The 11,485-nt window shown below is 44.4% G+C and overlaps 1 protein-coding gene across 1 annotated transcript; it reads right to left on the bottom strand.

Moving 5' to 3' along the window:
• Positions 1 to 790: 790 nt before the first annotated feature.
• Positions 791 to 10,107, bottom strand: LOC130043879 (zinc finger protein OZF-like). The gene is made up of 3 exons (XM_056136371.1): positions 9,433 to 10,107; positions 5,032 to 5,158; positions 791 to 3,864 (listed from the first exon to the last, which is right to left on the bottom strand). The coding sequence occupies exons 1-3, from the start codon at positions 9,691 to 9,693 to the stop codon at positions 2,597 to 2,599; spliced, it is 1,656 nt and encodes a 551-aa protein (XP_055992346.1). The 5' UTR covers positions 9,694 to 10,107; the 3' UTR covers positions 791 to 2,596.
• Positions 10,108 to 11,485: the final 1,378 nt, after the last annotated feature.

The raw sequence follows: 11,485 nt of genomic DNA, 5'->3' as shown, positions 1-11,485 counted from the left end.
CGAGCGGGCCCCCAAAAATCTCACAAAAAGACTGGATGCTAACTGCAATTCTAAAATAGTAACAATCCCAGGTACTCACATGCATATACTGTAACACTGAGCTATATCCCCAAAAGCCTACCTTAGAGATCTATTTTTGTTGTTTGGGGGCTACAACTAGCAGTTCTCTGGGCTCTGCATTCAAGATCACTCCTCCCAGGCTCAAGGAAAGATTACGTGGCAAGGCGCACAAAATGCAAATGCCCTACCTACTGTCTGACTGTATGATCACTTCAGCCCCAAGAGAAATGTTTTTTCTTATTTTGGGACAACTGGCGATACTCAGGGGTTACTCCTGGCAATGTTCAGGGGACCATATGGGATGCCGGGGATTAGAACCAGGTCAGCTGCATACAAGGCAAATGCCCTACCTGCTGTACTGTTTCAGCATGCTCCCAAGAGGCATTTTTGTGAGATAATTCAGAAAACAATGGATACTATGTTTAAAACTGGTTACAGAAGGGGCTGGAGCGATAGCACAGTGGGTAGGGTGTTTGCTTTGCATGCAGCCAACATGGCCAACACAGGTTCGATTCCCGGCATCCCATATGGTCCCCTGAGCACCGCCAGGAGCAATTCCTGAGTGCATGAGTCAGGAGTAATCCCTGAGCATCGCCGGGTGTGACCCAAAAAGCAAAAAAAAAAAAAAAAAACTGGTTACAGTAGCTTTTGGAGTTATCAAATAATCCTTGTATTTCAGTAATAAGATTCTAAATAAAGCTTATTAATGTCTGAGATTTTAAATAAAATAATGCAGTAATAGAGGAAATATGCTAGAGGAAATCGGAGCATTCCTAACATGATAAACAATGATGGAATACTGGGTGGCGGGGGGCATTCTTAATACTTCATCCTGCATTCCTTTCCATTCGTGCATACATACCACATTTTATTTATAATAAACAAACTGGACACAAGCCAAGTGTTCACTGACAGAGAAGTGGATTAACACATTATAGCACATCAGAGTGGGACTCAGCAATCAAAGCAATGCAGTGTGGAGGGAGCCAGTTTTCAAAAGTAAACATTTTATAATTCCAATCATATCAAATTCTATAAAATACTATTTACTGTGAAAGTAAATCAATAGTGGTCGGGTAAGGGCAAGAGATTTAGAAAGGGCACAGGTTCATTATGATTTTGATAGTTTTATGGGTGCATTTCTATGGCAAAACTAGTTATAATTGTACAATTTAAACAGGTGCAGTCTATAGCATGTTAATTATACCTCAATATGTAAAAACCATTAGTAAAATATGGTTCAAACAGAAGTCTAACCAAAAGTTGAGAAGCCCTGTTCTGACTCCACACCTTGTTTCTCACACCCCAGGAATCACGGCCCTACAGCAGTGGCAGGAAGTATGAACAAATAAGATCATTTCTAGTGAGTCAGTTTACAGTCACTAAGTGAAAAATCTAAACCCCTGTACTACAGAATCTCTCTTTAGTCTAGTCTCTTTTTTTACAGAGGGCAGAAGAAAAACATCAGCGGAGCTTTATTTGCTCTGACAATGGTCTCAACAGGAAGGGACAAGCTGAGTGTGCACTCATTCCACAGCCAGTCACTGGCCCCACTGCACATGCACCTTCAGAAGAGGTCCTACCCCCCACTGCAGTCTCCTCCAGTGCACATCAGTCACATCCAGTGTTTCTGCAGACGTTACAAATTCAGCCTGGCCCTTGTAATCTTAACAGTGACCCCAGAGACCAAACTAGACAGGAAGGCACATGATTCCTTTGCAGTACGTGGGGGGAACAGCCTCTCTGCAACGGTGCTCAGCATTATATAATATCCCTGGGAAAAGGGAACAAATGTACACTTCTCAAGGAAGCACTAGAGGTTGTCATATAACAACTACACTCTCCCTCAGGATGACCTCAGGACTCCCCAAAATATCCCTGGCATCCAGGCTACAATTTAGAAGCAAAAGGCCCATTGTCTTTCCTAGGAAGCCTTTCTGTAATAAAGCAAGTGTCCAAGAATTGGAAGAAAGTAAGCAGTTTCAAGTTGCTACCAGCACCCAGCCTGACCTTGGTCAAAAACAGGCCAGGTTCCCCTGAACACTCAAAACTTTTTATAGTATTCTCCAAGAACAGCAAAGGAGGGATATCTGCCTTCCTGATCACATCCAGATGACAGGTACACATTAATGAAACCTCCAAAGTGATAGAGATGATTTCTGCCACATTGGCAAGAACATAATTCAGGCAAGAAAATTACCAGGGTAGGATGCAGCACAGATCCTAAATGCTTCCCCGTGAACCTAGATATCAGGGATGATTCAGGGTCTTCAGAGGCCTAAGTTTCACCTGCAGGCAGACTGTTCCCCACAGAAGGCTAATTCTAGCACACTGAAGGAAGAAGTAGTGTTCACTGCAGAACTAAGGTCCTTCTGTGGGGACTTTATGGGGCTGAATGAGGTAAGATCTTTAGATGAAGGCTTCCAAATTTGCTTTAGTTTCCAATTAAAGCCAATCTAGACTGCTTTCATGCTGATTTACGGCAGACACTGACTGAAGTTTTTCCCAGTTATCAGTTGTTATGTTCATGATGATGTTATCTGGTGTGAAGCTTCCTGTGTTGAATGATGTGAGAGCTTTGGCTAAAGGACTTGCCACATTCCCCACACTCATAAGGCCTTTCTCCTGTGTGAACTCTTCGGTGCTGAATGAGGTTGGACTTTTGACTAAAGGATTTCTCACATTCATCACACTTAAAAGGTCTGGCTCCAGTGTGAATTCTCTGGTGCTGATTGAGTGTAGAGCTGTGGCTAAAGGATTTTCCACATTCCCCACACTCATAAGGCCTTTCTCCAGTGTGAATTCGCAGATGCTGAACAAGTTTACATTTGTAGCTAAAGGTCTTTCCACATTCACTGCATTTATAAGGTCTCGCACCACTGTGAATTTTTTGATGCTGAATGAGGTTGGAGCTCTGGCTAAAGGTATTCCCACACTCCCCACACTTATAAGGCCTGGCTCCAGTGTGCACTCTCTGATGTTTAATGAGAGTAGAGCTGTAGCTAAACGCTTTTCCACATTCACTACACTCATAAGGCTTGACTCTAGTGTGAATCTGCAGGTGCTGAACAAGTCTGAATTTGTAGCTGAAGGCTTTCCCACATTCACTGCATATATAAGGCCTTGCTCCATTGTGAATTTTCTGATGCTGAATGAGACTGTAGCTTTGGCTAAAGGATTTCCCACAATCACTGCATTCATAAGATGTTGCTCCTGTGTTAACATTCTGGCAATTGCTAAGAAAGGAACTTTGGCTAAAGGGTTTCTCACAGTCATCACAGCCATAACTTTTGTAACAACTTTCTCTAGTGTGAATCTGCTGATGCTGAAAAGGCTTGTATTCACAGTTGAATGGTTTCCCATAGTCACTGCACTTGTAATGATTTTTACCACTATGATAGGCCTCCCCATATTTGCAGCTGCTGTGGGGCTTTGCCTCTCTGAGTGTGGCCTGATGCTGGAGCAGACTTAACATAGCCAGAACATCCTTCCCAACTTCCCAACAGGTAAAGGGCTTCTCTGACCCATGTAATTTGTAGCTTTCTGTATCCCTTCGAAACAGCTTCTCTTCACCATGCTTCTGGTGCTGGTGCAGGTTTGGACTTAACCAAAATTGTTTTCCACATGCCTCACAGTGGTAGGATTTCTGTATAGGAGATGATCCTTGATAATCAGCCATGTACAAAGTTTCTCTTTCAACCAGGATACACTTTTCACAGGAGGGAGTCTTGCTCAGTGATACTGGCTCGACAGAAATGCTCTGCAGAGAAAGTCCCTCTTCATCTTCCATACCAAACCAATAACCTGGAAGCACAGAAATGTTGGTGAAGGGCAAACTGTCTTTAAAAAGAAGAGTAACCCTATGATTAGTGGGTGTTAAAAACAATAGAATAAAGTACTGGGATATTTTCTAGGTAAGGGGTTGAGATCAGATTAAAGGGACTACTTTGCAGTTCTGGGATTCTAGAGTCATACGAATTAGGGAGGCCTCACTTCACAAGATGAAGGATGTAATTACAGGGTATGACATAGGAAAAAAGCAGTGTCTCTAACTTATTCCTCTGCCAGTGTCTTTCTACAGCAGTAATGTGTGAAACCTGGTGCTCATGTGCCAGGAAATTCCATCTACATCCCACTGAACAGGGACCAAAGATGCTCTATATGTACATTCCTTACAACACTCTGTAAGGAGGGATTATTTCAAGAGGACAGCTGGGGAAAATTAGGCACGATGTTAGAGAGGCTGGGGCAGTTGGGATCAAAAATCAAAACACACAAAAATAGGAAAAGAAAGGTAGAAATGAATTGTAATTACTGGTACTGGTGAGAATACAGGACTGGTGCATGTCATGAAAAGAAACTAGCACTGATCCACTCATATGTGCCACCCATGAAGGTTAGACCTCAGAGGTTTATCAGGGAAACAAGCAGGACTAATCCTAAACCCCACTTGAACAAATGCTTGGGAACTTTACAAATTCTGAGTCAATGGCAAAATAGGAGAGGGACTAACACTGGCCCAAGACAATTCCGCATATAACAGAACACAGTAAACAATGCTTTACAAAAAGAATCTTAAAGGAGTATCTTGTAAGAACAGCCAATGTTGCCCAAAATAGTGAACATTATCAGTGACGGCAATTCCTGGTACTGAGAGGAAACATCAGCTAGAAGGTGGACAAAAAAAAAAAAAAAAAAAAAAAAACTCAGCGGTGAATGGATCTGAAATCCTTTATCCAGTATGAAAGAGGGACAATAGTATGACTCATCAGGTTTTATTTCTGACCCTGTGAAGCTTTAGGAGAGCCTCTTCCTGGCCAATATGCATAAGGAGCAATAGATGCTCAGGCCAGCCCCATCGATCAAAGCACCTACCTAGGCAACAAAATAAAATTCCAGATGTGAGAAGAACAAGGAAGAACAAAGGAGCAAAGTCTAGTTCAAGGAACAGGGAGGGTGTGAGAGTCTTACCCAGGGAGGTCACAAGCGCAAAGTTTTCCAGCATCACGTCATGGTACAGGTATCTCTGAGTCTCATCCAGGAGCCCCCACTCCTCCCAGGAGAAGTACACAGCCACGTCCTCAAAGGTCACACTATCCTGCCGTGATGGGAGAGATGAAACCACAAACAGCCCCACTATCAAGGACCACTCTTCTACCCATGCTTGTTTCTCTTCCTACAAGTCCTGGTGCCATGGATGCCACTCTCTCCTCTAGGTCCCATCAACAGCCAGCAGGAAGGCAGGCAGGAAGAACAACCTGAGTGGCCGGAGCAATAGCAAGGCAGGTAGAGTGATTGCTTTGCCCAGAGCCACCCCATTTTCAATTCTCAGCATCCTATATAGTCCCCTGAGCACCACCAGGAGTAATTCTTGAGTGCAGAGCCAGGAGTAACACCTGAACATCACCAGGTATATACCCAAAACAAAAAGAATAGAAAATTGAGGAGCAGGAGCCATAGTACAGCTAGTAGGGTACTTGCTTGTACAAGGCTGACACGGGCTCAGTCACTGGCACCATATATGGCCACCTGATCCTGCCAGTAGTGATCCCTAAGCTCAGAGCCAGATGCAACTCAGAACCCAAAAATCAAAACCAAAACCAAAAGAGAACAGAAAATTGAGATACAGGTCAAAGAAAAAAGTGAAGGCACAGGGAAATGAAAGCCACTTATAGGTCAAGGAGAAAGTCACCGGAGAAACCAACACTTAGTTTGATTGTGATGTCTTCAGAACTGTCAAAAAAGAAAATTTTATTGTCAAACTATGCTGTGTGTGATGATTTACTATAGTTGGCCTGCCAAATTCCTATCTCAGAAGGCGGCCACTGGGACTTGGCTTTGCATTAGGGTTGAGTGGATGGGAAGGGATGGTCGTGAGGTGAATGTGAAAAGTCACACAACAGGACGATGGCCTTGGGAGTCAGAGTCATACTACAGTCGACCAGGCATTTGCTTTGCACATTGCTGACCTGGGTTCAATCCCTGGCATCCCATATGGTCCAAGTACTGCCAGGAGTAATTCCTGAGTGCAGAGCCAGGGCTACCCCAGGTGTGACAAAAACAACAACAAAATCAATAGGAAGATGATCCTGGGTGTGTGAATTTTACACATGGCTCTGGGAGGCTGAGATGGAAACAGGGATCGAGGCTGGCAGTGAGACTTCTGACGTGGGATCTGTGGGAGGCTTTGGTAGTGCATAGGTCCTATTTAAGTTCTGTGCATTACTGATGGCAAATTCATATCATGGGGAGGATGGAGTACAGAGATATCTTTATTACAGCTGTACTATCTCTCCAGTCCATTAATTCTCTATTCTTTAAAGAACACTAGTCAATCAAGCTTCACGCTTTTTTTGTTTTGGAGTTACACCCAAAATGCTCAGGGCTCTGCTCAGGGATCAGCTCTGAAAGGGCTCCAGGAATATATATATGCACCAGGTACCTTACAGCTATTACAGCTCAGGACAAAGGTGCATACTCATTTTAACCTTATTTCCTCCTTTTGACATCATCTCCAAAGGAAATCATATTCTGAGAAACTGAGGACTATCACTTCAACGTAACTTCAGGGTACTGGAGGTGGGCAGGGAGAGCCAGGGATATGGTTCAAATGGCTAGAGCAAATGCTTTGCATGCAGGAAGCCTGGATTCAAACCTCAGTATCACACAGTCCCCCTGAATACCACCAAGGGAGTTGGGGGTGGATGAGATGGAAAAAAAGAAAGAATGAAACTTCAGATAAAAATCCAGCCTGAGATACTAGGAGAGCGAGTCCAAGGGGCTAAGCTCATGTTTTTGTGCAGGATCCTCAGTACCTGGTCTGCCAAGCACAGCAAGGAGCGCCAGGAGCAACCGAAGCACCCAGTGGCCCAACAGCCAAGCAAGAGAAATGCAAGTCTAGTGGCTCAGAGATGACCTTCTCTATCTCTTAGCTCATGCACTGACCTCACTGAAATACTCCCAGCATCACACAGAATACTCCTGGGAACACTGACTCCAGCAGCAGGCGTTGGTTACAGAGGAGCACTACACAGGAGCACAGAGGGACTCAGGGTCCTGTCTCCTGTCCCTCCTCCAGCACCTGGCCTCTCTGCCCTTGAAAGCCTGGGTTTTTCTGTCTCATGTCACAGCAACTTCTCTCTGTGATCTGTGTCTCAGAGGTTACTTGCTTCCAACCAAGAAAGAGACAAACTCTGCATCCAGTCTTCCTGGTCTGTGAATGTTACCACCCATTTCCCCTCACTAAATATGACAAAGTTTCACCCTACTACACAATAGCCATGGTCTCTTTGTGCCCACTGCAGGGAAACCACCAGAAACTTCTAGTATATATCTAGCTGCCCATTAACTTGGATTAGTGTTTCTGAAAACATGTCAGACTCTTAACACAACTCCCAAATTACTGATACCAGTGAAAATTACTCCTACTTCTGCCTTCTCCAATTCCTCAGCATAAAACCTTTATGATCATTCCTACCTCTTGCCACTTTTTCTCATTCTCCACAATAGAAATTGCTTTTGATTGTTTTACTCATGGCTCTGCCCTCAGGAATTACTCCTATCAGTGATCAGGGGACCATCAGACAAGATGTCGGTGATTGAACCCAGGTCCGCTAAATGCAAAGCCAGCACCTTACCTACTGTACTATTTTTTTCAGCTCAGAATTTTTTCTTTACTTTTCCTGGTTTTGAGGCCATACCTTGAGGTACTCAAAGGTAGCAGGACTCAACTCAAACCCAAACTTGCTGCATGTAAAGCAAGTGCCCAGCCCACTGAGTTACCTCTCCCATCGCCACATTAGAAACTTGGATTGGCTCCTAACAAAAATCCAGGGCCGAAGCTGTAACTCCAAAGGCTGGAACACTTGCTCTGCAAGGAGGAAGCATGGTTCTGAAGACCACCAGGAGTGACTCTCCAGCACTAAGCCTAGAACAGCCTCTAAGCACTTCTAGGTGTGCCCCCCTCCCCCCAAAAAAAGAATCCAGGACAAGAGAGACAGTAACAGAAGGGTTAAGGCATTTATATTACATTTGCTGACACCGTTCAAGACTTTGGTATGAATTTCCTTGGCTACCACATATGGTACCTCAGCAATGCCAGGGGTCACAACTGAGCAGAGTCAGGTATAGACCTTGAGCACTGTCAAATGTGGCTCACCCCCTACGCCGCCTCCCTGCCCAAATAAAATAGGTCAAAATTTGGAGCACAAGCCTACCACATAAGACCTTTGTTCAATCCACAGCACTGCAGGGTCACTTGAATATCTCTGGGAGCAGCATACCACACCCCCACCCCCACACACACAATACTATAGATGAAGTCACTGAAAAAGAAATCAGGGCTGGGAAGATAGCTAAGAGAAGCTAATCAGGGAAGAAATCAGAGCTGGGAAGACAGCACACACAAGGACCCACGTTCACACACTGCTCTCTGAGCCCACAGAAAATAACCCTGGATACCCCCAAGAATCACAGGGTATAGCCATGGAAGATTTAAGCCCTGCCAGGCATGGCTCTAGAACACACCTAGGGGTCTGAGCAGCACTGTGTCATTGCACTGGAGCACAAAGCTGTACAATTCAGGCGGCTAATCACCACTGGCCTCCTGACTGGTGCCATTCCCCTGCAAAATAATTTTTTGTTTTGGGGCCACACCCAGCAGTATTCAGTGATCATTCCTGGAGAAGCTCTGGGGATATATGGGGTACCAGAGATCAAAGGCCTTACCCACTGTACTATTGACTGCTCCAACCCTGCCAAAACAAAAGTTAAAAAAATAAAATTGTATAGTCTGGGTCCAGAGTGATACTACAGCAGGCAGGGCCTTTGCCTTACATGCAGCAGACCCAGTTCAATCCCTGGCATCCCATATGGTCTTCCAGTAGTCACCAGTAGTTCCTGAGTACTGAACCAGGAATAAACCCTGAGCATTACTGGGTGTGGCCCAATCCCCTTTCCTCCCCCCCCCCCAAAAACACCCTCCAAAATCTTACACTCTGCTACCTGTGCATAAGGCAACCTCATTTGACTGCCCCAAGTAAGTACACTGCCACATAACCCCATCTTGACTTGAAATTTCTCCAGCGTCCCAGATGAATGTTCTGAGAATGGCAGATTTCAAAGTACTAAGACAGTTCTGAGATTGAGCAGCAGATTTCAGGAGAGAAACACGAGAACAGGCAGTTACACCCCCAGCATCTGCCATACTCCCACCTTATACCCACCAGAACCTCTGCCTGTGGCTCTTTCCCCAGTCCCCACACAGGAGGTCAGTCTAAGTATCCCCTCTACCCCTACCTCGCCATCCTGGATGCAGGGACATGAGTGGTCTCATCTGGCCAACTGGAAATGGGAATGAGGATGAGCACTTACCTGAGCTGGGTCCCTCGGATCCCTCAGAGCAGCCGTCGCCATCAGAGTCTGTGTAGAAATAAGACTGGGAGCAGGCCAGTGCAAGCGGGGACAAACACTCCTGTACTTTCCAGGCTCTGTCACCTCAGTCCAGATTCTGTGGTCAAGATTCTGATCCAAGGAATAGATTGAAGGAGTCACAGTGATCACCATGTAGAGAACACCTGAAGCCCTGCCCCGTGTGACAGCAAAGGTGGAAACACCACTCTCTTGGACCTTCATTAGTTCAAGGCTGCAGTTGCTGGGGTGATGTGGTTCTCAAAGTTCTGCACTGGAACTTCCCAAAACAAAGGGCATTGGGAAATGATGTCCTGGTTCCAAGAGTAGATGGGTTAACTTTCTTCTTAAAGGAGCCATGCCCAGATTCCGGAAGAAGTTGCCTGCAACTGATATCTTAGGTGTTTAGAGACAAATTTCACACTCCATCGTGTACCGCATGCTCCCAAGCTCCCACAGATTACAAGTATCACACAATTGCCCCGCAAGGTTACAAATCCAAATGGATATAATATTCCATGCAGTCCCAGAGTGTGTCCCCTTGTAGGTGAAAGCTAATGAATTTTATTGAGCTTATTGCTCTTCGTAGACACATCATTTCATCCTGCACCTATAAGTGTAATTAAGTATACTGCTTGGGGACAACTTTAAAGGGAATTCATTACTATACCTTACCTTTTTTTTGGGGGGGAAGGGTGGGAAGTTGTTAGATTCTGATATCACCTGGCTGTACTTTGGGCTTACTCCTCGTGCAGTGCTCAAAGAACACAGGAGGTAACAGAAATCGAAGCTGGGTAACCTGCATGCAAGGCAAGCACCCTACCCCTATTATTATCTCTGGCCCATTATACTCTCAAGAAATTCCCTAAAAAAAAAAAAGAAAGAAATTCCCTGAAATAAGAACATAATCTTTGGATAACCCTACATTAAGTGAAAGGTTTTTAAATTGCTACTCAATACTGAACGTCAAAATCTAAACAGATTATTAACGAGCATAGTTTTTAAGACTATTAACTATATTAAAAAAAAGGGAAGCAATACCACAGTAGGGAAGGTGTTTGCCTTGCACGCAGTCAACCCGGGTTCGATTCCCAGCATCCCACACGGTTTCCCGAACACCGCCAAGAGTTAATTCCTGAGTGTAGTGCCAGGAGTAACTCCTGTGCATCACCGTGTGTGAGCAAAAGAATAAAAAAAAAAGTATTTAAAAACTGACCAACTGAGAAGAAATTTAAAAGAAAAGCTGCAAGTAACAGAGAAACTAGAGAATAAAAGGGCTCATCAGTTAATGGCTTTAGTTCACAGTCAGGGCCGTTCGAATGGACCAAATACAAATGAGTTAAAAAAAAGCAGCCCCTTATGCTCACCAAGATCAGAACAGTGCGCTGGGAATGGACAAGACTTGCTGCTTGTATCTGTAAAGAATAAACATAACAGCCCATAAGGTTAATACTCAAACTCATTACCCAATATCATTGATGCTGACTGTATTTCCTAAAGTTCTCAACCTGTGTTGAAATATCCCAGGAAAATATGTATACATTTTCCCAGACATGTCACCATTTCTCAATGAAACTAACACTGACAGGAAAGCTAATCTAGATCAAGAGTTTCAGAATCCAAAAATAGGTAAATCCAGGGTACTCAGGTAATCAAAGCTTGGTGGCTCTGGTAATGTAAGTTGATGAAAACACTGCCTGGTAACTAAATATTTGACTCGAAAGACCTTGTCAAGAGCCCAGAAAACCATTGTGATAGAGAATTTCAGGCCATGTCAAGGAGGCTTCTTGAGAGGAAAGACAGCCGGGCCCCTTAGAAGAACTCTACCACTAGAAGAAAGGCCATGCAAAAAATACTTAGTCCACCAACTCCTCCAAGCTCTTCCCCTTGGTACCCATCCTAGAAATGGACTGAGGAATCAGTTTGAGAAAATTGTATATAAACTTGGAAAAGAGGAGAGCATTGCCCAAAACTCCTCTTGAGAGGCACGCTTTCTTAGCCTTCGCTTGTCTCTCTG

This window comes from Sorex fumeus, unplaced genomic scaffold, assembly GCF_029834395.1.
Source record: "Sorex fumeus unplaced genomic scaffold, SorFum_2.1 ptg000122l, whole genome shotgun sequence".
In the NCBI taxonomy this organism is placed as follows: domain Eukaryota; kingdom Metazoa; phylum Chordata; class Mammalia; order Eulipotyphla; family Soricidae; genus Sorex; species Sorex fumeus.
The sequence above is the reverse complement of the archived record's forward strand: the minus strand, read 5'-3'. Positions and strand labels throughout refer to the sequence as shown.